The sequence below is a fragment of the Platalea leucorodia genome, assembly GCF_965183815.1.
Source record: "Platalea leucorodia genome assembly, chromosome: 7".
In the NCBI taxonomy this organism is placed as follows: Eukaryota; Metazoa; Chordata; class Aves; order Pelecaniformes; family Threskiornithidae; genus Platalea; species Platalea leucorodia.
Window position 1 is genome coordinate 57,980,528 of NC_138829.1, and position 25,717 is coordinate 58,006,244.

A 25,717-nucleotide genomic window follows, 5' to 3' on the forward strand; every position below is an offset into this window, starting at 1 on the left:
AAACGCCCAGTGTGATCCAGAAGTCCCACACAGAGTTTCATCAATGCAATAAGAACCATTTACTCCTGAAGATACTTTACAAATACAGTTTGCATGGGTCTACTACAAGTCTACAGATGATGCCACTCTGAGTTATTGATTTAGACCCTGTGTCAGGCTGCCCATGAGCATATACCCCCAGAAATTAAGTTTTACTTTTCATTTTTCCAAGACCCCAAGGCCTGACCCTTTTTTTTTTTTCTTTTTCTTTTTTTCTTTTTTTAGGTATGAAGCCAAATTTCGACAAAAACTTCTTGAATACACAGATTCCAACAACATTGCTTCCCTTTTCCTTACGGCTGCCAATCGCTGGCTGGAAGTCCGCATGGCAAGTACATTATTTTTGTGTATACACAATGAATTTATTTGACTTCATTCCAAGCAATCTGATGTGGCATCCAACAGTTATCCAGCCTCATCTGGGTTCCGAAGCTGTACCTTTGCCCGTTATATCTCTCTCTCTCTATCTGTAATGAACGTGTGCCCAACCCATCCTGGAAACTGAATGGAGTACGAATTTTCCCCATGGCCTGCAGCTGTTTCTCCAAGACAAGAATAGTTTTTATAGGTCACATTGGCTCCTCTGTGCGTGAAGAGTGATCAGAGCTGGCTGAGCTGTGCCGCCAGCCAGGATGCCCTTACGGGACTGTGTAGTCGCGGTTAGCAGGCCTTTGCCTTGTGGCTCCCCAGGAACGTTTCAATATCTTGGAATCTCTCTTAATAAGCAGAAGGACGTAGACAGGTTTGTGCCTGTTTTGGGTCATCTGAAGAATGCCAAAGATATTCAGGTGCCTGTTTCCCTAGAGTGCTCAGTAAAGTGGCCTGGCATGAGAAATTATTTATTGAAAATAATTCCTTGAGAAGCAAATCAAGGAATTTTATGTTGTGGGTGGTGATATTTGTATCAGACTTTGTTAGATACAGGCATAGTACCGCTGTTGTGGTAACATCGGCTCCTTTTATACGTGCTAAGTGTATGTTAACTCGTATTTCATGTCACACTCTATACCTCCGTTTTGGACTCCATTTTAGCTGGTACCTTTTGCTACCTAAATTCAGATATTGAGTATGACTTAAAATGTTGTTACCCTTTTATATGTTCAGTCCTTGACCATCTGAAGTCCCTAATTCTGACCATTGCCTATATCACTAAACAGTACAAACGCAGACGAGTGACAATTTCCCTCCTACAGAGTTCATTTTCTGGTCTGTTACATAATTTTACTCAAAGACTTGTCTGTGGGAAGTCAAATCACTAATGATTCAAATTCAAGCAGCAAAAGCCCATCATGGGTGGACACAGTCCGAGTAATACATACATGCTGTGCAAGAACAGCTTGTTTGAACAAATATGGATGGTAGCCACCCGGCAGCAACCACGGTGCCTCCCGGCAGTCAATCGTCAGCCACAGAGAGGATCTGCTCACAGAGGGGATCACGTGAGCATTTCCCTCCTACCCCAGGTAACATCAGCTGCATGGTTTCAGCCACCTCCATGACATGCTTAAGATATCTGTGTTGACTTCCCAGAAGAAGATTAGGAGTGTTGGTACAACTCCTTCTGTGTACAACAGCATTTCCAAACAGCACAGCCACGCTAAAGGCAATGAGAATGGGTTCCTAGGCAGGGTCTGTATGGAGTTATGTGGTGTTTTCTGCCTGTATTTCATAATATGCAGTGGGCTTGTTATTTGGTATGCAAAGTTATGAGAATGTTTTAATCATTTGTAGACTTACAGTGATGGAGCTTATTCATATTCCTTCAGGAGTACATTGGAGCATGTGTGGTACTCATAGCAGCTGTCACTTCTATTACCAGTTGCCTGTATAGTAAACTCTCTTCGGGACTTGTAGGCTTGGGACTAACCTATGCTCTTATGGTAAGAATCTCAGGACCCTTTTTGTCTCTCCCAAACATTTTTCTGTAATTCTTCAGGGCACAAAGATGAACAGGAAGATCGAAGGTGTCTGTACATCTATAGTGGGTACTGTAACATCGCTGAAACCATGTGTTAACTTCAGTTCACATTCAATGGTTGACATATTTGAGCATATGCTTTCCTCAGTTTTTAGATAAAATATTCATTGAAGTGCTAGTTCAAACATGTCAACAAAACATGGCCAAGTTGCATCATATTTTTTATATTGTCTTCCATAGTGAAGATTATTTTTTCAGTGCATCAATTGTAATTATGCCTCGGCACATCATTCTAGACTGTCAAACCTTAAGTTACCAAGATGATGTTTTTTCACCTGTCTTTACTGTTCCCCTCCCTCTTTCCTGTTGGTGTAGATCAGCTCTCCGTAGTACCAAAGCATCTGTGCGCTGCAGTTAGGAAATTTAACCTTTAGTCATTGTTGTCACCCTGTTGATGTGTACCATACAGTTCATTTGCAACTTCAGCTTATTAAGGCTGAACAGGTGTTACTGTGGAGGAATATAAACTGCATGCTGGTCAAATGTTGCAAACTACTAAAAACCTGGAATTGAGTAGTGTATTTGCTTTACATCAGGTGTCTAACTATCTGAACTGGATGGTTCGTAACCTGGCTGACATGGAGATCCAGCTGGGTGCAGTGAAAAGAATCAATGGCCTTCTCAAAACAGAAGCTGAAAATTACGAAGGGCTCCTTTGTAAGTGCAGTTTTGTGCAGCATGCAGAAAGAGCTTGCTGAAATTTTAATGATTTTGCAGTGTATTACCATGAAAAACATAGTAAATCACTTAATGAGCTGAATAAGTTATTACGAGAGGGTTGATTTTTTTTGGTTTTGTTTCCCCTGTGCTCCCGGTACAGCTTCCTCACAGATTCCGCAGAACTGGCCAGACAGAGGGGAGATCCAAATCCAGAACCTCAGTGTCCGATACGACAGCAACTTAAAGCCAGTGCTAAAGCATGTCAACGCCCACATCTCTCCAGGACAAAAGGTAAAGAACTGCGGTGATCCTGAGAAGCTCTTTAGACTGGCACATCATGGAAATCACAAAGTTGAAAAAACATACCGCAGTATGTTTTCGTGGCTGAATTACAGAATTTTTTCTCTAAAAGAATGCAGTGCACTGGAAAGGAGTCTGTGGGCTGCTGCCTTGGTGTGTTTAGGCATACGTTAGAGTGTGAGGTTAGAACTACGCACCGCTTCTCAGGATCCCAGTGCCCTGCTGTCAGCACCCAGTGCCAAAAGAGGTGGCAGCGACCCCTTACTGTGTTAGACCTACTTTCCATCATTCCCGTGTGGCTCTCTTGTCTTTGTTCCCATCGTTGCCGCTCTCCTATTGTTCCTGTCTATAGGACTGGCCTTGATTTATCCCTAAATGCTCAGAGCCCTAAAGACAAAGAGTGAACTCAGGGATTCTGTTAGGGGCAGTTCAGTTTGACTGAACTGTCAGGAGGACATGAGGATCACGTGGGTCAGAACAGCTCCTCCATCCGCTCATCTTAAGTGTCAGACACAGGCATTACCCATTTCCGGTCACCTGCTGTTCCTCTGCTTTCTGTGTCACAGATTGGGATCTGCGGCCGAACAGGCAGTGGAAAATCCTCCTTCTCTCTTGCATTTTTCAGAATGGTTGACACTTTTGAGGGTAAGATTACACTTTTGCATATCGGTCAAGCTTAGCTCCTGAAGGTGCTTTGATATTCCTTTCCTTAACAACAGCAGCTTTGAAGTGCGATTTTTGAACCTGCAGGACACACTCTCTGGCCTTGTTTAAATAGGATATCATCTGTCACCTAACAGCTGTGCCACTGATAAGATGGATCAATAAAAATTCTACTTGACAGAAGCAACAGTCCTTTTGTGCTGTTAAATCGCAACAGTAGGAGCAAGCCATAAAAGGGGAAGGTGTTCAAGTACAACGAAGGATCCATGCGCAAGGCACAGATAGGACCCACTGGGCCCAAAAAACTCAGCAACTGGGGACTGCAGTTTGGCCTGCCGCCCTGGAATTCCCTGCCGTGTTTCCTGCTATGTGTGCCATGCCCATGGGCCTCACGGAGTGTCCTCTTGGGCATCTCAAAACATTTTAGCCTCCGTTTCCCAGCCACATTGCCCACAGGGCCCTTATGCAGAGCCAGACAGTTGTTCTTGGAGATAAAATTTCAAAGTGCTCAATAGTAATTTGGCTTTTTGACACGCTTGTTCCCCCTGGTAACTAATCCCTGGTTGAAGTAACCTCTTACCTTCTTGTTTGATAGACATTTACCATGGTCAAGCAGATAAGTAGTGTGTCTAATCATTCATAAAATATGACAGGTATACTTTGTATTCCTCCCAGCTGAGGCTTAGTCTCAAGATAAACATGCTTTCTGCTTAAGCAAAACTTGTGTCCTTAGTGAATAACGGGATATGCAATTCAAGGGCTGTTCCTGCTGTCCTGCGCTCACTGAAAGTGAGCCGTGCCTTTGCCAGCAGCTGTGTGGCACGATAAACAGTCTAGCACACTGTCCGTTTTCTTTTGAATAGGAAGGATTATCATTGATGGTATAGATATCGCTAAGCTCCCCTTACAGACGTTGAGATCCAGGCTGTCAATCATTCTCCAGGATCCTATTTTATTCAGCGGAACAATCCGGTAAGCATTAAGGACCAGCAATAAAAGCCATATGATGACTTATATGACATTATATATTTTAATTATACCATATAATGACTTTTACAGAATTGCTGATAGCAAACTGTTCAGTTCCAGTCTCCTCAGTTGGAGTAGGGAGGATCACTGCCTTCTGTCTGTGCTTTTTACCCACCCCTGCCAGACTACCTTCCCAGTGCCTGAGCCTGGTCAGCACGCTGGCGGCAGAAGGCATCCCATGCCTGGGAAGTAGGGAAAGTCACTACTTATTCCTCCAGGATCAAGTAATCAGTTTAGGTCACTGATCAAATACCCATAACCACTCAGCACTTCTTGAAACCTTCTTTCTGCTACATCTGCTTTCATCTCTCTGCCTTAAAAAATGAGATGGAAAAAATGCAGACTAAAGAGGAAGCAGTAGAACAATATGAGAAGTACTGGGGAAGGTCTGGGCTATTTTTTCCTGGAGCATCTATCTGTGTTGCTCTTCTAGTCTTTGAGACCTGCTTTCATCTGTGAGAATATCTGTGAGAATCCTCTTTCTCTGAGAGGATGATGCAGTAGAACAGTGGCAAAAAGCTCCACAGTTTCCAACAAATGTCCTTCCCTGTGCCTGTGGCATTTACCTGAGAAAGGAACAGTACAATCCTCACTGCAGATTTCCATCACCTGCAGTTACAGTTTCTACACAAAAGTCATTAGAGTTCACTGAAAATGATCCAGGCTTCTGTGGTTTGCTGGCTCCCCACTAATGCAGATCCCAAGATTATCTCCTGAACTTGCCTGAATAGAGCATGATTCACTCATGTCAGAAGATGAGGTGACTGTATACCCTTGTTTTATTAATTAACCTATTAAAAATGTATTTAGGCCAGCATTGGTCATTCACAGCACATAGAGTAGGAGTAAAAAGTAAAAATAATAAGTGTTACACACCATTGAATCTTTTATTTCTGATTATCATTCTATATATTAATATGAGATTCACATTTGTTGGTGTCATTTCTGGGCTACAGCAAGCTAAAATAACATTCATCTGTTCATAAAGCCAAGATTTGTTCAGTTGCAGTGAAGGCTTGCATTTCATAATTCAGTATGAAGCTTTATTGTTTTGTTCAGCATTTCTATAGCAGTAAAGAACAAAGAGACATGGGATTTAAAAGGAGAGATGGTAGAATTTTGGCCTTTGTTAAAAAATGAACGCTAATTTAAACTGATTATATTCACAGCTTTTTTTCTTCAGAGGTTTTTCTAGTAAAACATGAGAATTTCTTTACTTAGAACAAAATAAATCCTAAACCCAGAAAGATATCTGCAAAACAGGAAGCTTTTCCCATTCCACTCAACTGAAAGAGTCAAATTTTGTTCTTAACCACACTGCTATAAATGTTGACTGAGTCTGCAAAATTTGGTGGATTTATACCAACGATAGATCAGAATCAGGCCCAGACCTTTAGCATATGATTCTGATTATTTGCAAGTTTGTTTCTAAGCACACTAAAAGAAGAAATACATTGCAGAAGTTCATATTGACTGATATTCTTGAATTACATGTACCTGTAGGTTTAACTTGGACCCTGAGAAGAAGTGCACTGACAGCATGCTGTGGGAGGCATTGGAAATAGCACAGCTCAAGCACGTGGTGAAAGCGCTCCCTGGGGGCCTAGGTAATAAGACTTCCTTCTTGAGAAGATTGCTTCCAGTGTTCACAACATTGCTGTTTCACATATACTATTTATTAAAAAGGTAGTTGCTGAAGAAATAGCTTTTTAGGTTTATGGAAGGTGACAAAAAGTCCTTGCCTGCAGGCAAAGGTCCTATATCCATCTAACCCCCTTACCAACTGCACCTGTGGGGCAGAATCCTGTTCTGTTCAAATCGATGGTAAAATTATTATTTTATTTCAGTATGTCTTTGTTATGAAGCATTGATGTTTACGGGTCTTGTGAATCCAAATACGGTGTCAACAAGTCAGGTGTTATCTAAAATATGTTCTTTTGTATTTTCCCGTAGTTGTGTCCAGGGAAGAAGATTTCAAAAGCTTAAAGGTGTGAATCATTTGGCCATGCAAAAAAACAAAAACAAAACCAAAACAAAACAAAAACCCCCAAACCTTAAAAATGGTAAAGCCTTAGGGTAAAGAAATGATGGATGCCACTTTGACGGAGGGATGCAGTGTCCTCGACTGCATGTGTTCCAGAGACACTCGCTCTTAAACATCGTTAGCTACTTTAATGTCCAATAGATATAAAGAATACAGTGAGACAGAAGTACTGGTTGTTTTGAACAATGGAAATAAACAGGCAAAATGGGGTCACCGGCAGCTGTAGACCTAGGAAATGTTACTTTGAAAATGTCTATGCTGAAAGTGAGCCATTATTTTCCAAGCATATGCTTTGCTCTGATCTGACCCTCTCGTACACACACATGCATATCCCATAAATGTTGGTTTTGCTATATCGTTTCCAGATGCTATAGTCACAGAAGGGGGTGAAAACTTTAGCCAGGGCCAAAGACAGCTGTTCTGCCTAGCAAGGGCTTTTGTGCGGAAGACGAGTATCTTCATCATGGATGAAGCCACGGCATCTATTGACATGGCAACAGTGAGTTTGCAGTGTTTCTGATTTCTTGCTTTCCTTGAGGGGGAGACAACTGCTAATATGCAAAGAAAAAGGTGGAAAGCAATTCTATCTACTCTGTAATGTGCTTACACCATATTTAGTGCAGATGTGTTTACAAGTCCAGGTAGTTGTGAGTCACTGCTAACTAATCTAAAGAGCTTTTAAATCATTTTACTGGGGGTTTAATAGTTACTCCAGCATTGCTAGCATCAGGAAAATGAAGCATGTTATTTTCATTGGCTGTTTGATTTCCTGAAGTAAACAAAGCTTTGGAAGGTCAGCTGGGATGGTCAGTGAAGGATAAACTGGGAAGTAGGCAAATTTCCCCAGCATGGTGGACAGGGCACATGAGGACATTAGAAGGCTTGAAAGTAGAGTCAAGGAAATAAGCAGAGACATAGAAAAGACATACTGGATTGTTGCATTAATTGCCCGAAATTCCTAGACAGAGGTTAAACCACACAATAATAGTGCACTGACTGGATTTTAGCCAAGTAGAACAGTACATTCTTAGGACTTTTTTTTCCTCTGTTATGTTGTTATGAGAAATGTTTCAGTCTTCTTCATTCTATGAATAAAGAATATAATTGGAGGGGTTTATTATAACAGCTACAGTTTTTAGTTCTCTAAAATGTTAGTGTGTTGGGTGTCAGTAACATTGGGAATTATACTGTATGCAGCCCAGTTAAAACACATTTTGAATTTTGATGCGTTGAGGATATAGTTCCTCCCTTGAGATACATATCTAAAGAACAGATAATAGCAAATAAAGGTATCTGTGCTAGTGACATTTCTAGGCAGTTTGGTACACAACAACGTTTCCTAAATAGCAAAGGATGAGTACTTGTTGAGTGAGAAGTACGTATGTTAAGACCATCTTAAGTATTATCTGCACTGTTAAATATGCTAGGTACAGCACACGCCCTTGCTTATCCCTGCCACCCCTTGGTGTTAGATGTCCCCAGTGTGCTGGGACATTCCTGGGCTTCCAGCAGGGTGAAGAACGCACCGCAGAGGCGCCAGCATGCAGGCAGCCTGGCAGCACCCTGAATTCACCTTTGATTTCCTCACTGTAAAACTGAGGTCAGGATAGCAGGGGTTTGGGAGCCAGAGCACAGCTCGCGTGTGCGCTGAAGCCCAGAGGTAGTGAGGGTGGCAGGAGCGAGCAGGGCTGTCTAACTGGAGACCAGGCTCTGACTTAGTTCTGACATGTAGTTCATTTCTCATTAATAAAAGCATGGAATAATCAGTGGTTACTTAAGCCTTCTTAGTGTCTGTGTGTCTATCATGTAACTTCTGTCGGTTGAAAAGCAACAAATGTTTTTCTTTGCATAGGAGAACATACTCCAGAAGGTAGTCATGACTGCGTTTGCTGACCGTACTGTGGTTACAATAGCAGTAAGTACAGTCTCTGCTGCCGTTCTAATGCAAACAAGAATCAGAAGCGCAACATTAGTCAGTTCTTGTCAGTGTTAATAAATGTGTTAATTTGGCCATTAATCTTTTTTTAATGCGGTGTTTAAGTGTAAGCTTTCTTTTCCATGTTAAACTACTTTCTTATTTAAATATATAACAACAGCTTCTTGAGTGTGTTGCATGATGCTAAGTCTGATTGCCTGTAAAGGCATGTAATCTAAGTATGCAGTCTATTTTCTGTTACCCATTTTAGGCTAATTTAAAATATAATACAACTTTGACTACTGTGAAATCTAAGAATAAGTTTCATCAAGCTACAGTAATCATTTAACTAAGGACAAGTAAAATTGTGTGGAAGTTCTGCCACTGGATAAAGCAATTATGTTTCAGAATTTAAACAAATAAATGAGAATCTTAGTAACTTTTAAAAATAAATATTCCATCCCTGTTGACAGTGATTGATTTTAAGTTTGCGTATTCTTGAAGTGATTATACAAAGATCTCAAGTATCTATAAAAAAAAATTGTTTATGAAAGAGATTTGACCTGAATCAAAGCAGTTGGCTCAACAGATATGTCAGAAGCAATACATATCTTTCAGTCCTGTGTTTTCTAAAAATACACATATTTCAGGGAGGTGAAATAGTCATTATGGTTCTTAAAGGAATCTTACAACATTTTTTTATTTTCACCTAGCAGATGTGTAATAGAAAACCTGATTTATCTTGCGGTATACACTCAGTGTGTCATTATTAAAAAGGCAAAGGAATCATAAGCATGAAATTTCCTGATTTCTCTGCATGAAAATTCTGAGTTGCACTGCATTTTGCATTTATGTGTCTCTTTCAGTTTGTTTGGGAATAGGCTGAGAAAGTTTTATTAGTCTTTCACTCTCTTAGTGAGTTTTAAACTGCACAGTCCAAACAAACAGCAGTTTGGAATAAACTTACTTTGAATGTTTTTACTTCCAAATGTAAATGTGGTTTACAGCAGGTAGGTTTGTATTCAAAATGCTCTGTAACAGAAACATAACGTGGGATTCTGGGGGGCCTTGGGTAGTGGTTTGGTTTGGGTTTGTTGGGGTTTTTTGTTGGGTTTTTTGTGGGTTTTTTTGGGTTTTTTTGGTTTTTTTTGTTTTTTTCTCTCAGAGAAAGCTCTATATTCCTTATTTGTGCTGAGGAAGAATAGTAATAGGAGGAGTATAGTATTGGGTCTATATTATCATCTGTGTTACTTTACCAGGATGGCAGCACTGATTGTGTTACACTGAAAGAGATCAGACAACAAGGGCAAATGGAATGTGATATTTCAGTCCCCTCCCCCTGCCTGTGGACTGGATAAATGTCAGAGAAGGACGGCAGCAGAGATGAGATTTATAGATGCCATCAGTGATTGTTTCATGGAACATCTGGCTAGGAAGCCACAGTAGGAAATACAAGAGTTGTTTGGTACTGAGAGTGCCTAAGATCTGATTAGGAACCTTATGGGTGAAGAGTGACTGTGTAACAGGGACCACAGTATTCTGAGATGAAATATCCCTGCAGGAGTAACGCAGACCCAAAAAATCCAGTGCAATTACACTCAGCTTGAAAAGGTGGAATTCTGTAAAAATTGCTAAAATCAAAACCCAGAAATAACTGGGGGGGGAGAAGCTAAAAGAGGAAGAGAAAGAAATTGAATCTACAGCGATCATGGAAATTACTGAAGGATTTAACTCAAAAATCCCAGAGCCCATGCGTGCTATTTATTAGGAAAAGCTTGAGTAAGGATAGAAAGAAGCTGGTATGGCTAAACAAATAAAAAAGACTATTCGAAACAAGAAGGTATTCTTGTAAAAGCTGAACTCATAGCCAAATAAAGAAAACAGAAATGATCAAAAGTTCTGGCATATTACACGTGAAAATGCAATAAGGCAGGCCAAAAAAAAAAAAAAAAAAAAGTATGAGAGCAGCTTCTGGAAGCCGTAAAAACTAATAATGAATCCATGAATCCCTGAAACACACCAAGAGCAAGAAATCTGCCAGTCGGTGGGGCCATTTGATGATCGATACATGAAAGGAATGCTCAGGAGAGATAACGGTATTGCAGAAAAGCTAAATTAATTATTTTCAGTATTCACTATGGAAAAAAATGGGGAGTTTTCTTCCTAATAAAATAAATTAATCAAATGTTAGGGCTTACTAGGAAAAGGGTAGAGAAAACATCAAACCACTGTATAAGTCCATAGTTCGCACATACCTTGAATATTGTGAGTAGTTCCAGTCTCCTCATGCCCAGAATGACATGTTACAACTGAAAAATGTTGAGAAGCACAAGGATGATTGGAGGTGTGGAACTGCTCCGCTCCTTAAGGGGAGCAGCTGAGTAGGCTAGGCCTCTTCTGCCTGGAAGAAGGACAACATAAGGACTGTGAGAGAGGTCTGCAAAATCATGAGGCAAGGGGGAAGAGGCATCAGATGAAGCTCTGAGCAACAAGGCCCAGAGCATACAAAAGGGGGTACTTGTTCACACAGTGGGGAGCAAGCCTGGAAAAATCTTTTCCAAAGGATGTGGATGCAAAATGTTTATGAAAGCTCAAGAGAAGACGTGGGCAAGGTCTTAGAAGAGAGATCTCTTCAGTTTTACAAATAGGCAAACCACACCAAGCTGAGGAACCCCCCTGATCTAGATGTAGTCCAGGACTGGGAGAGTACCCGCATGCAGTACCACACCCACTTGCCCTGTTCCCACTTTTCCTGGCCACCTTCTTGTGGCAACGCTTGGTGGCAAGACTCTGGGCTAGGGACGCTGTAGTCTGAACTCACGTGATGATTCATAGTCAAGTACCTATGTGCAATTGAGGTACTTGAATATCCGTGTGGCTCTTGGTCTGTATATTTATCTGCGGTATTTGCACAGTAAATTAGGATGAAAAGTAGCATAAATAGCCTTAATCAAACTTGAACTTGAGAGGAAAATTAATTTCTGGAAGTCTGTCTTATCCTGGAATATATTTGACAGATACACTGAACTGCCATTTTGTTTATTTGTTTTTCAGCACCGTGTGCACACGATCCTCAATGCAGATTTGGTTATTGTAATGAAGAGAGGGGTTATTTTGGAATATGACAAGCCTGAGGTTCTGCTAGAACAAGAAGACAGTGTCTTTGCTTCTTTTGTACAAGCAGATAAGTAATAAAAATAAATGAAGCATTTTAAAATACAATTGTATTATTTTCTAAAAATGTAAAATACCTGTAAATAAATATTATTTCATAATAAATTGAGGTTTTCCTTTTTTAATAAAATGAGCCATTTTTCTCCATCTGAAACATTAATGAATTATCCATGTACTTTCCTTTTTTGTGTACTACTACTCTTCTTTTTATTTGCTACCAAAGAATATTGAAATATGGTTGAAACAAACTACATGGGTGAAATATGACAGGATGCACATCAAACAAACATAGCCAGCATGGAGTTTTTATGTGACTCTTAAACCTCTCCTGTCATTTTATTAACATGTTATTTTTTTTACGTATCATAGCCCTACTGTAGATAACACTCATGACTGACTAAATGCAGAAGGAAAAATTACATACCAAAGGTATTTCTCAAAAGCTTGTATCTCTTTAAATCATATGACTCTGTAAAGCTTTAATATCTAAATATAAAATATATAAAACTTTTTTAATATTGTGGTTTATTGATAGTGCCTGTGTCTCTTGGTCTCTCCTTTAATACCTTTTAGAAATTAAACACAATCTGGTTCCTTTAGTCTTTCTTAAGCTGCTTCACCTCTACTCCCACTGAATCATATTATACTGATTCCAAACGGGATTGAGCCAGACTCCCTCCCAGCCTGTGAGGAAGCTAAGAGAAGGCAGGCTGTGATAAAGTATCAGTGTTTAATGCACACTGTTTCCAGACCAGTACAGACGTACCAATTCATCTGGAAATTATCCTCCAAATCTGGTAAATAAACAGTATTAAACCTTTCACTGTAGCTCAGAGCCATGACAGCTTGACTCATTGTCTCCTAGCCTCACGTATGTCACTCACTGTCTCACTGTTTCTAGATTCACTGTGATCCTTACCAATAAATTATGTATACTTATTAAGACAACTTGTAACCACTGAAATTATCCTAATTTGGCTGGACAACTGCTTATCCCTGCCCTATTGATTCATTGTGACAGTCATTCCAGGATTTATTAATTGCTAACAGGTTAGAATGTCAATGACCCAACAGAAGGCTACAATGAATTTTTCATCGTTATTCTTTTTATAGCAACTTTGGCATTACATCCATTTTTGTCCTCTTCTCCCTTTTGAAGAATTCCTAATGCCTGAGAAAACTCCTTTCTCTCCCCCCCCCCCCCCCCTTAGCCTGCTCAATTAATTTGGAATCTGTTTTTTAAAGGCTTTATTTTTTCTAGAAAAAGACACCTCAGCGTTCTCATGGCATATATATGATATTTTTAATGCATTACTTCTAGCACTGCAGCAGAGAGCAAGGAAAACTGAAGGACTGTTGTTGCTGTTTAAGTAGCGTTACCAGTTCCACAGCGGAGTATTTGCAGCATCTGCCTGCTGTTACTTGTGCAATACCCAAGGGCATTAAACTGGGGCCAGAAAACATAGAACCAACAGGAGAGTGTAGGATCAACAATGGTAAAAGTGGGGAGGTAGAATACAGTTATGCAGACTAAATGCATGAGCTCCGTCGTTGCCTACTACAGAGGAAGAAAGAAAATTATTCCTCCTCCTCCTCCAGGGAATCATTTTGCTGGGCAGCTTCAAAGCAAAAAATAGCTGCAGAACAGGTGTGTTTTCACCCTGGGATAGCAGGCATCCATTAGGGCTGAGAGAAACGGGAGAGATGTGACTGTCCTTCCAGGGTAGTGACGGGCACAGTGAGCGCAGAGCAGGTTTCTATCACAGCCACTGTGTGTGCTGTCTCCTAGCTGCTCAGCACTGGTCCAAGGCAGGGTCTCATCCTGTAAAGGCTTAGGAAAACACCACTCTGCAGGACTTCACAGACTCATGCTGCAGAGAGAGATCCTCAGAAGCTTTGCAACCATCTGTGGAAGATCCTAAATCCTAATGGCAGGTGGGGACAGAGAGAAGTGAGGTTTCATATGCTTTTAATAAAGTGCTTGGGATTTGACGTTGCAGTTTGGACTAGCTTCTATTCCACAAACTTCTGACAACCTTACCTGGAAAGGAATGCAAGGGAGTAAAGGACGCAGCATATTGCTAAGAAGACTGTATTATATCTCACAGTATCAAGAAATAAGAACTCAAAGTACAAGTGTCATACATTTCCATTGTAAACGGGGCTTATATTTCACAAAGCAGCATTGCAGGAGAGTAGGGTAAGTGAGTTGGTTCATATCCAACGACTATGTATCTTTTTACTGGTACCACAGTGCTGGATAAATACGTGTGAACAGGGAGGCCTCTTAGCTGCCACTTGGACAGAATACACTTCACATTTCCTCAGCACATTTTATCTAGTCTTGTTTATATGGGGCTAAGTCCCAGGGAGTTTCTGCCCCCTAACTCCAAAGGGTTAGAGTCACAACAGTGAGCAGAAGCAGCATCCAAGAAAATTATTCTATGGTGGGAGGCTCACTGCCATTATCTGAGTCATTAAACCTGTTTCCTCAAGATAGCAAGGCAACTTCTGTTCCAGAAGTCGCTATTGACTCAGGCTCACAAATGTACTTTGCATGGCAATGAAGCATTATGAAGCAAAGTGCTGTACTAAAATGGGTGCAAGACAGCCCCAGAGCCCCAGCCGTGTGAAGCTGCTGAGGGGAGCTGCCAGGTCCAGGCTTTCATTTCCCCTCTGGGATGGGACTTGGCTCAGTCCCAAAGGTGTTAGTGGGATAGGCTGCCCAGAGATGCAACCAGGGTTTGTTTTATTTTGTTTGGTTTCTGTACATGTTCCCATTATGCAAAAACCTTTATAGCGTTTATCCCCTTGTCTTAGTGTGGCCGTTTCATCCTGTTCTACCTGTCTCTAAGGGAATGCTGTTTCCTTGGAAGGCCAGGAAGCACAGCATGCCTGCTCCATTAGCCCTCATGCCAGCTCTGCTCATGCCTTCCCCTGCGGCTTTGCATAACCAACTCCGATCTCTTTTCTTCTGTCTGCCCACTCGTACAGCACGGTGATTTGTGAGGCTTAATTCATATTAGGCTAAAGCTGTGTAGCCTTTGAAAGAAAGGTCTGCTTCTAAAGGCAGAGTAATACCATGGTGCCAGCTAAATTTTCATTTAACAGTTACAGTAACATCTTCTCTGATGGCCATTAAAATTAGGATAAATCGGGGCAGGGGGAAGTTTTGAAATGTAAAACCTATTTTGTGGATGGAAAAACTTACCCCTCATGATTCAGTACTACAGAGTGGGATTGTTTGTTCCTGTGAGCCCAACTTGTTCAGTGGCTCTTAACACAAATATGTTGGCTCACTCAGAAGATCTGTCACTTTTTTCTTTTAAGTATCTGTCACTTGATCCACAAAGACAGGGCTGCTTCTTATTCTGCTCTAGAAATTATTCAGCAGAAGCCACTTGCTTTGCTGTCCCATCTCAGCCAACAAGTGCTCGGAGGTGAAGGAAAAGAAGTGGCAAATGACAGTCCCAATAAAGAACAGAAGTGGAAACAAGGAAACACCCTTCTAGCTCTATGGAGTTCAGGATTCCTAAAACCAACATGGTGACCGTGTTCATGCAACACCCTTTGCTGTAGTAGGCTCCATGGGTCATTCCTAGCATCAGGCTACGAAGCAGTTTACCTTTCCCTTTAAAACACTCCTCCCCGACACATTTTTTTTTCATTCTACATTCATGTAGTTACCGCCCTCTGGAGGAAAAGGTACAGAATAATACAACGATTAGAAAAGAGTAAGGAAAAATGGTACAAAAGGCATGACTGCCTCTTGAATACCTATGTCCATCTCTGCAAAAGAATGTGAAATGTTACCAGCGAGTACTGCATGGTGTTATAGAGCTACTTTATGCTCACTTCAAAATGCTGGAAGTAACTATGAGCTGCCATCAGCTGGAGAGCCACAGCTTTGACAAGTAAATCTTCAAATTACTTCACCCATTTGGTCTTTTTTTATAATGTTTAGAAAGAAAAGTATAAAAAATGCAATATTTTTTAAGTTAAAGTGTATTATAAATCATGTACTTAACAAAGTAAAAGTGTAGGTGCAGGTGACATATTCACAGCAAGCACACAAAAAATGTCTAGCAGACAAAGTGATACAGAGAAAGGGGAATCATCTTTGGCTAAGCTCAGAGGCCTGGCAGCCAGGTGCCAGGGCACCTTGTTGCCATTTTAGTTTTATTTATGAAAGCAGCAAGAAAGATGACCCAGAACAAGAGAAAGCATGGAGTACTGGGAAATTGGGCCCTCCGAAAGGAGTGGATGTGCCCAAGGACATGCACCTATTCATACATAAAAAGCAGAAATAGTCTAAAGTAATAGTAATCATTTAATTACAAGACCTATAACGACTGCTCAGAGTGATTACTTAAAAAGACTATTCTGAAATCCCTAGGTGGGCCACGGTAAGTAGCTGTAGGTAGTGAAAGTTAATTTCAACCCCAACTGGCTGGCTCCCAACCATCAACTGGGCAATTGCCTGGCCCAGGCAATCAATGCCAATAACTGCTTGCAGTATGTACCTAAGCACTTAGAGCCCAAACGGGACACACAGAGTTAGAAAAATATAATCATAAATCCACTGGCACTAAAGAAAAACCTCTTACCCAGAATAGCCTAGGATGCTTTAGCAACTCTACAACTTTGGTGTCTAAACTGAAATAGAAACAAAATATTTAAATCAGAGCAAGTAAACACATGAATGAGAATACTGCTACTTAAACAGTGGATCAGTCACATCAGTGCTTTTAAACGACGCATCTCGTCACAAAGATAGATCCTTACATGTATGCATTTATACGCACAGACACCATACTGCCACACACAACTTCTAGCTTCCTGCCTCCTTTTGTCACCTCTCGTGGCGATTTTGATGTCTCCCTGGGAGTCATGTCACCGTGGGTTAATCATTTGCAGATGGATCAGTCATTTGCAACATTTACTGCTATTTGGACAGTAGACATTTTCCTGAGCAGTCACAGCTTACATCATTTCATGAGCGCCTTCTTTCAGAAAAATCCTTCCTTAGTCAAGGCTAAATAACTCCAGCAAATTTTATAAGTGGGAATGAGCCCCTTTAGTTCCAGGTCTCTGTTCAACCACTGTGACCTTGGACATGGCCTCTTCAAGCAAATTTCCTACCACTGCCTGCCCGATTCACTAGATTAATGCTTTCCTCCTACTTACAGAAAGATGCACAGCTGAATTTCAGGATTTTTTTTTTTTTTTTTTTTTTTGCATTAAAGATTTCCTTTAAAAAAATCCCCAGCACCATTTTGTTTTCTATTTCACGGAATAATTGCCCAACCTGAAAGCACACCATCCTGCGAAGTAGCGGCTGTTAATGGAAGCCAGGTACTGGCAGCAAATCCATCCTCGAACAAATATTTACAGAAACCGGCTCCGGGGAAAGGGTATCGCTCGCAGCACCGCGGCCCGAAGCCCGACTGCCCCCTTCCTCAGGGGAAAAAAAAAAAAAAAAAAAAAAACAAACCACAAAGCTGAGGTAAAAAGGTAAAGAAACGCACCCAGCGCTCACCGGGGAGCAATCCGGGACTCGGCTCCCCCCTGCCCTTCCCAAAAGGCGAGGTTGAGGAGCGGCGCCCAACGGTTTTTAACCGCCTTCCGTTGGGCCCGCCGCCCAACGACCGTTACGCGGAGGCGCGCGCGGCTCCTCCACACACACACACGCGGGAACGCCTCAGCCCCTCGTCCCTCCGCTCCGGGCTCGCCGAGGGGCCGGTACCGGCTCGGGGACCGCAAGAGCCAGCCCGGCAGCGGCCGAGCCCGGACCCACACGCCGGGAACCGGCGTGTGGGGCCGGGCTCGGCCGCTCCCGGCCTCGGCGGCGCCGCCTCGTGGTCGCCGCGGACCCCGTCACCTCCCCGCCGCCGCGCTGCCGGGACCGGCTACGGCGGGGGCTGCGGCGGCGCCGTGCGCCCGCTCGGCCCCCGCGGCGCGGCCGTCCCCCGTCCCCCCCCCCCGCCCCTGGCGGAGCGGCGGCTGCATGGGGCGGCGCTGAGCGGCGGAGCGGCGGGGAGCCATGCTGTCGAGGAAGGGGATCATCCCCGAGGAGTACGTGCTGACCCGGCTGGCGGAGGATGTGCCGGATCATGCCCGGTACCGCGCCCGGGAGCGGCGGGCGCGTTTCGTGGGCAAGAACGGTGCCTGCAACGTGGCCCATAAAAACATCCGGGAGCAGGGACGCTTCCTCCAGGATGTCTTCACCACCCTGGTGGACCTCAAGTGGCCCCACACGCTGCTCATCTTCACCATGTCCTTCCTCTGCAGCTGGCTGCTCTTCGGCATGGTCTGGTGGCTCATCGCCTTCGCCCACGGGGACCTGGACCACAGCACCCGGCTGCAGCGTGACCCCGGAGAGGGGGCGGCGGGGGCCTCGGCCGGCTTTGTGCCCTGCGTGACCAGCATCCACTCCTTCACCTCCGCCTTCCTCTTCTCCATCGAGGTGCAGGTGACGATCGGCTTCGGGGGCCGCATGGTGACGGAGGAGTGCCCGGCCGCCATCCTGGTGCTGATCGTGCAGAACATCGTGGGGCTGGTGATCAACGCCATCATGCTGGGCTGCATCTTCATGAAGACCTCGCAGGCCCACCGCCGGGCCGAGACCCTCATCTTCAGCAAGCACGCGGTCATCGCCCTGCGGGAGGGCAAGCTCTGCTTCATGCTGCGGGTGGGCGACCTCCGGAAGAGCATGATCATCAGCGCCACCATCCGCATGCAGGTGGTGAAGAAGACTGCCAGCCTGGAGGGGGAGGTGGTGCCCCTCAACCAGATTGACATCCAGATGGAGAACCCCGTGGGGGGCAACAGCATCTTCCTCGTCTCCCCACTCATCATCTACCACGTGATAGACAAGAACAGCCCCCTCTACGACATCTCCCCCCTGAATCTTCACCACCATGAGGACCTGGAGATCATCGTCATCTTGGAAGGGGTGGTGGAGACCACCGGCATCACCACTCAAGCCAGAACTTCCTATCTGGCGGATGAAATCCTCTGGGGCCAAAGGTTTGTGCCCATCGTGGCAGAGGAAGATGGGCAATATTCTGTGGACTACTCTAAATTTGGCAACACGGTGAAAGTGCCCACCCCTTCGTGCACTGCTAGGCAGCTGGAGGAGGACAAGAGCATTATGGACACCATGCCACTGTCCCCTAAAGGCACAATAAGGAAGAGGTCTGTCAAGCTAAAGCCCAGGTTTACCATAAGCGATGAGCCTTCCTGATGCCTTTTGACTGGGAAACTCTGTTAGGGCTTTGTGTCTGAAAGATCTCATAAACTCAAAACACTGAGGTGGCCTCTTACTTTTTTTAAATTCAGGTTGGTAGCACAAGGTATGTTCTGGTGTTATTTATTGTGGGATAAATCTAAAGCTAATTATATTTTTTTAAAGGTGTGAGAGATTTCAAGCAGCACTGGGAGTAGGAAAATCATGGTCTGCAGCTTTAAATTTCAATTCACTGTCCTATTTAATTGCACGATCATTTTGCATTGATTAATCTGCAGATAGTGACATATTTTCTCAAAAAATAAATGTGTATTTATCTTCAGAGATTGCAGTACTTAGGGTCTTGCAGTGTTCTAAGGTCAGTAGGTTTTAACTGTTTTTTTCTAACTTGAACCATCAATATAGCAAAATAAAATATTAATAATTAATAAAGTAGGCTGGATTTAAATTGTAACAAAAAGGTCAGGCAATGACACAAGACCAGATCTGGAAGTGTCTATGTGTTATTATACTCTGTTTCTCAAAGAAATTAACTGCCAGATTTGCTTCATCCATATTGTATTGTATGGAGCCACTCCTACCACATGCGATATGAAATGTATTTGAATATTTCCTTTTGTTTATTTTAAAACCCTTTACACTTCGAAAATAAAATATTCAGGAATACCTTTTTGGACTGTACATTTCTGATAGCAAGCAATGCTTTGCCTTTAAAAAGAGTAGCAGATAGTATACAACTGAAATTAATTATAAATAGGAAAAATTCTGTATTCTAGTTGTCTAAATGTAGAGAAGCAACATCCCCCCCCACACACACAGAGCCACATGGCAATAGGATACCCAATAAAAAAATTAATCTCTCCCTTAGGTCAGAGTGAATTCTGTTAAATAATCAGGGAAAATAAATAGAATTAGATATTTTAAATGAAAGGGCAATGCTGAATGCTGAAATTATATCTGCATGCAGTAGGCAAAAACCTTTCACTCCTTTCCCTTTTGTAAGAGAAGCAGAGGTTTTTGTGCTTAGAGAAAGGAGTGATGTGTAAGGCAGCACGGTCACTTCTGGGATGCTGTGTCTCAAAAGATACTCCTGCTGAGGAAGCGATTCCCTCTCCGTTTACATCCTGACCTCCCTACACAGCCGGTGCCTGCCTCGGTTTTTAGCTGAATTCAAGATCTGGCATTTACCGGCAAACATGGAGGAGACACGTTCACCCCCTCAGTTCCACAGTGACAACAGGAGCAACTCCCCTTAGCATGCTCCTGCAAATCCTCTGTCTGGGGATATTAGTGACAGCAGCAATTTTATTTCTGTGTAGAGTTATTAGGAGATAGCAGCAGTATTAACCACAGTGTGCTGTTAGCAGGGCGAACTGCCACTCACGTAAAAAAAATAATGTTGTCCAAATAAAGCCTAAATAAGCATTACAGAACTGATCCAACACCTGGTTACACAAGCTGCACAGAGGGGCACCAAGTTGCTTTCGAACTTAATTATTCAAAGAGTTTCTAGCATCAAGTTCTTGTGTGTTACGTAGTTCACGACAGACACCTGAAATGGTTTGTGCTGGCAATAATATGGCAAATTTTCGATGCCTCGTCAGTGTAACAACATGACAAACTCATTCAAAAGTGTGACAAAACTTCCATATTGACTATGGAATATTTCCAGGCATCTATAATAAAATGAAATAATGTTTGGGTAAAATCAAAGGTTGTTTTAAAATGATAAAATAGTATACTAGTGATATTTTCAATATTTATGTATTTCAGTTTTATGAAGACCTGTATCAGCATTATCAGAGTTCCAGTTAAGAGAATAAATACCCGTTCAGTTTCCAAATTCCCAATACACCAATACTATTCTGTGAACAGCTCTAAAAACATGGTATGTGTTTCACACTGAAAAGACAGTCAAACTAGCATTAACAAGTAGTCAGCAAAGAAAATTTGGAAAGGCATATTTTACATTTGTAATCATAAAAGACTATTTTTTAAAATAGGGAATGGTAAATGCCTCTGATGATTAAATTTCTTCTGTAAGACTGAGTCTAATTGTCACATTATTTTCCAGCTTTCCCTTTTACTGCCTCTGTTCCATCACGTTTCAGAGCGGCGCTTAGGGTAGAGCTATTTGCATCTCCTAGACGCCTTTGTTCCTTTGAAAGTTCATTGTTCTTTATCACCTGTCACAATACTACTGCTCTAGTCTTACAAGAGTCATAGACAAAATATTGGAGTTAGCTTTCCAGTGACTTGAAATCGTTGGCTTCTCCTTAGTGCCTTATTTCAATGTGTAAGATACACTTTAAGGTTCTCACATAAAGCCTCCTCAGCTCTGCTAGCATTTTAAAGCTCTCGTCAAGATTTGACCTAAATGTGAGGCAATTTCAGTAGCAACTATTTTCAGAAACTGATGCAAACCTCTTTTTCCCTCCGGGAAGTCTGTGCTACAGAGAGGTAGAAAATTCTCTTTGTTCCCTGTGAGATGGGAGGGGAAAGAGAGAAGGAAACAGCTTGCATTTGCTGGGCTGCTTTCAGGAACACCTTTTATGTCACTTCTTTTACAAGAATCTGCCTAAATTTCTGAAGTCTTGCAATAAGTAGGCATCATAATATTATGAGAAAGGCAGGATTTGTACTATTAAAATCACCATAATGAATTATTTCAATCAAAGTGTTGGTGGGTTTGAATCTTGGGATTCTTGTAATTTTAAATTCTTCTGTTCTTTCACCATTTAAAATATTCAGAAGCATTTCAGGGGCAGAGCAAGGAAGAATAAGTGTATTTATTTTGTGCTAGGGATATTACTTCTTTGTGAGGATCCTTTCATTTTGCCATTTACAAAGTATTTGGGAACATAAATATCTGAAATTGTTCTTAAAGTTGTACTTATGCAGACTGCCCCCATTCTCTGTAGGAAGGTTCTGAAGAAGGCGTCAGTGCCACAATTTGATGTAGAAAAGTCCTTATTCTTAGCAATGAGCAAACGCTGCGTTTTCCATAGTCAAAGTCCAAAGGGATTGGGCTTTTGAACTTTCTCTCTCAGCCTACATCTGCTTTTTGGTAGGTGGTATCGCAGTTGGGGTCCTGCCAAGCAGCTGGGGGGAATGCGCTGTGGCTCCCACTGCTGCTGCCTCTCCCCGTTTCCTCTGCGCAGAAACCAGCGTGAGGGAAGCTGGGGCTACGTGCTCGGGGCTTGCCCTGACCCAGGGGAGGATGTGGACACAAGAAGTGGGAAGCTCGAGGTTTTGTAGCGACCCATTGCTGAATTTAGGGTGTGGTGGAACCAACTGCGTCCGTGGGAATTGCCTCTCATGTGCTTCAGAGTCTGGAGACCATTATCAGTTTATACTCATAGTTCACGCTGTTTAGTGCATTCAAATTGGAGTTTATTGAACTGCTTGGATGGACAGAAGGATCACAGAGCTTATTAATCAGAAACAGAAACTGGAGAACACTTATGCTATATGCCATAGTTTTAAAATGCTCATAGTGACTGCTGGTGAGAACATAGCCACTGGGCGTATCAGTTTCATGTTGCATTTCCTAATGAAATCAAGTGACATACGTATACAAAATTAGAGTATAACAAGGTCTGACTTTGTCTCTTTATCCCCCAAGGCGCACGATAAGTATAGTGTTATAGCGGTGTACTTCGGTAGGAAAATCTCCCTGTAAAATAGATACAAACAAGAAGTGAACTCAAGACACTGCGAAAGAGGGTCAGGGACACAAAATAAATACATTTAAAATCCACAGGTGACACAGTGGGAAGACAATGCCAAGAAGTAATAAACTATTTTCTTTTGAAGCCTTTCACACCAGCAAAGGTGTGACGATGCTGAGATGAGAGATCAGAGACCTAAAAAGCAGATATGAGAGGCTGGTATAAAAGTCTTTAACAAGGCCAAGGTTTACGTGCTAGCATAGATTAGCAACGGGTCAGTGTCAAAATTCAGCCTGCCCTGTAAGGCGAGGCTGCAGGCTGGGCATGATCAGCATTGCTCAATCCAGTGGGTAAATATTGCTGCGTGTTGGTTGAGCAAGGTACGAGTCACAACAGAGCCCTGTTGGAAGCAGTGTTAAGAGGGCTTTGTGGCGACTGATTCTTGCCATTAGTTATTTATTAATAGTTGATAATATCAATCTAATGAATAATTAATAGTTCTTTGAAAACTGAATTTATTTCTTCATGTTTTCCTTCCTCTTCCATTCTTTCTTTGTACATCGGTCACCCCTGAAGGTAATTATTGTAGGTCTGCTAGCACAGATTGATGTGGGATAAAGCACAAGAGTGCTTTGGGAAATCAAATGCAAAAGTAAAATAGATATTAGAAAGCCCAAAACCTCTGTGAAATTGCCAAGCTTGCAACTTTCACAATGATTCCTTATACAAAGCATGGAAATGTCTGTTCCTAGGAACTGCATATTAATACACTACCATCGATTATTCCCTGTTGTTCATTTCGCAGGCCCCTGTGGAAGGAAAAGTGGTTTAGCTCTTCAGGTTAGGTATAAGGGAGAAGAGAAGAAGGTTCAAAATCACTGCATTTTAGGCTCCCTGGTTACAGCTTTCTCTCTCCTCATGCTCAAAGTCATACTGGTGTTGCAACTAAACATGGGCAGGGTCAATGCTCTTTGCAGTGCATGTTCCCGTGTGGCCCTGCATTCATGCAGGGCCAGCTGCCCCATTCCAAGGTGGACATCTCAAACCCAACAGCCCTGACCCAAGGTTCATGGAAGGCAGTAGAAAAATTCCTGCCCGTTTCAGTGGATTTTTGTACCAAAGGATGTAATCTGCCAACCTGCTGAAAGCATGTGCTGCAGCAGAAAGAGGGATTTAACCAGCACTGCAGACCTTACTCAAGCAAAGCTGCTGTTCGAGGTGAGAAGACCCTTGTGTGAAGGAGGCCTTGGGTAAGCTGGACCAGAGCAGGCAGTGGGACGTGTGCTCAACGTGGCTGGTGCCTGTAACAAATGACTCAGTGTACTATTTTTGATTCAGCAACAGGAGAAAGATATGTGATACAAACCTCCACACCTCCCCAAGGAGAACTATTAAAAGAGCAGAAGACATTCTTGAGAGGCTGCAGATACCGCTGCCTCCATCCTGCTCTTAGCACTGCTGGGTGCCTACAGAGGACAGTATGCTGCATGATTTTCTGGCTTACGCCCCTGTTTTGATACATAGCGTGACTTTAAAGAATCATCACAGGGGAATGACTCAGTTTAAAAGTAATTTTCAAAAATCAAAACCTGCAGCCCTTCTTCACCACTTGCCCCTGTCAACCTTTGTGCCTGACTTATTGAGTTTAATGCAGATGGCAACTCTGAGAGGTTTCCTAACCAGCTCTCTTACTGCAAAGATGAGCAGCCTTAAATAATCAATCCTATCTGAGCTGGGGGAGCCCCAGAGGCCTTGTGATGATGCCCCACAGAGGAACACGTCTCCTCTTTCCTCCCCTCACAAGAGCTGGGGCCTGCCCTGGCAGGAGGCATCGAGCATCCCATCCCATCCCGTCCTGTCCCTCTGCCCCTGCTGCCGTGAGGGTGGTGAGGCCCTGGGCTGGCAGCAGGGCTGCCCTGTGCCATTGCAGGATGTGGGAGCCACCCTTTTCCTTCCCTGGTTTTTCCTTGCTCATTTGCTATTTTAAGTGGCAAATACCTGCTGATTGTTTTGCATTTATGTTTTCTCTGCCCAGGAGAGGGTAGGCACAGTGTATAAATAGCATTGTTGTTGTTATGGTCATAATGATGTTATTCCTGAGAGGAGCTGGGGCACAGAGATTGACAGTGAACATCAATGCCAACAGCAGGAGCCCTTCATTTCAGTGAGCTTCAAATCAGGCCCCTATGTTAAATCCTGGGCCTTTAAATCCAAGAGAGCTTGCCAGGGAGTTCATTAGCACCAGGATTTCCCTCTTAGGGTTGGGTGCTCTTAGGTTAATGGGGTGGGCAGCTGACCCAAATAGTCCCTGATGGTGCCTTCGCTGCAACAGTGATGCTGTTCTCCATGTTTTATGTTAAAGTCTCCTTCTGCTTCAACATCTCCTGGGAACTTCCTGTGCCTTGTGAGTAAAAATCTTGTTTTAGTTAATTTTCTCTAGCATGCAAGAGTATGGCCTTGTGCATATTGTATAATCCTGTATGCTGAGGCATTTGAATGCCTTGAATGTTTATGTTGTGGTCTGAGATCAGCTTGCCCTGTTTGTCAAGTACCTGAAAGGAGGTTGTAGCAAGGTGGGTGTTGGTCTCTTCTCCCAAGTAACAAGTGATAGGATGAGAGGAAACGGCCTGAAGTTGCTCCAGGGGAGATTTAAATTGGGTGTTAGGAAAAATTTCTTCACTGAAAGGGTTGTCAAGCACTGGCACAGGCTGCCCAGGGAAGTGGTTGAGTCCCCATCCCTGGAGGTATTTAAAAGACGGGTAGATGTGGTGCTTAGGGACATGGTTTAGTGGTGGACTTGGCAGTGCTAGGTTAACAGTAAGTTCTTGCTGTCTCCTGGTAAGTGCATACAGGTAACAGGGACAATATTTTCCACACCCTGCCTTTGCCCCAGATGCGTTTTTCCAGTGTTGTTAGCTCTACTTTAGCTTTAAAACTTGAGAAAAAGAGTTATCAAGACAATGCTTCTTTCGTGGGATGGGTGGAGAAGAAGAGC

The 25,717-nt window shown here is 42.9% G+C and overlaps 2 protein-coding genes across 3 annotated transcripts in view; both read left to right on the forward strand.

Annotated features, from left to right (window-relative positions):
• ABCC8 (ATP binding cassette subfamily C member 8) overlaps nt 1-12,270 on the forward strand; it is an 82,851-nt gene extending 70,581 nt beyond the window's left edge. For both annotated transcript variants that reach the window (XM_082316958.1, XM_082316959.1), the window contains exons 30-39: nt 265-367; nt 1,806-1,919; nt 2,554-2,674; nt 2,838-2,968; nt 3,544-3,622; nt 4,504-4,612; nt 6,173-6,276; nt 7,079-7,212; nt 8,566-8,628; nt 11,683-12,270. In XM_082316958.1, coding sequence (XP_082173084.1) covers nt 265-367; nt 1,806-1,919; nt 2,554-2,674; nt 2,838-2,968; nt 3,544-3,622; nt 4,504-4,612; nt 6,173-6,276; nt 7,079-7,212; nt 8,566-8,628; nt 11,683-11,820 — 1,096 coding nt within the window. In that variant the 3' untranslated portion in view covers nt 11,821-12,270. The remainder of the gene's footprint in view (nt 1-264; nt 368-1,805; nt 1,920-2,553; nt 2,675-2,837; nt 2,969-3,543; nt 3,623-4,503; nt 4,613-6,172; nt 6,277-7,078; nt 7,213-8,565; nt 8,629-11,682) is intronic.
• Nucleotides 12,271-17,845: 5,575 nt separating this feature from the next.
• On the forward strand, nt 17,846-19,704 carry KCNJ11 (potassium inwardly rectifying channel subfamily J member 11; the record flags this gene model as incomplete). The annotated part of the gene is made up of 1 exon (XM_082317096.1): nt 17,846-19,704. One exon carries the CDS (start codon nt 17,846-17,848, stop codon nt 19,046-19,048), a length of 1,203 nt encoding a protein of 400 aa, XP_082173222.1. The 3' UTR covers nt 19,049-19,704.
• Between the last annotated feature and the right edge of the window lie 6,013 nt (nt 19,705-25,717).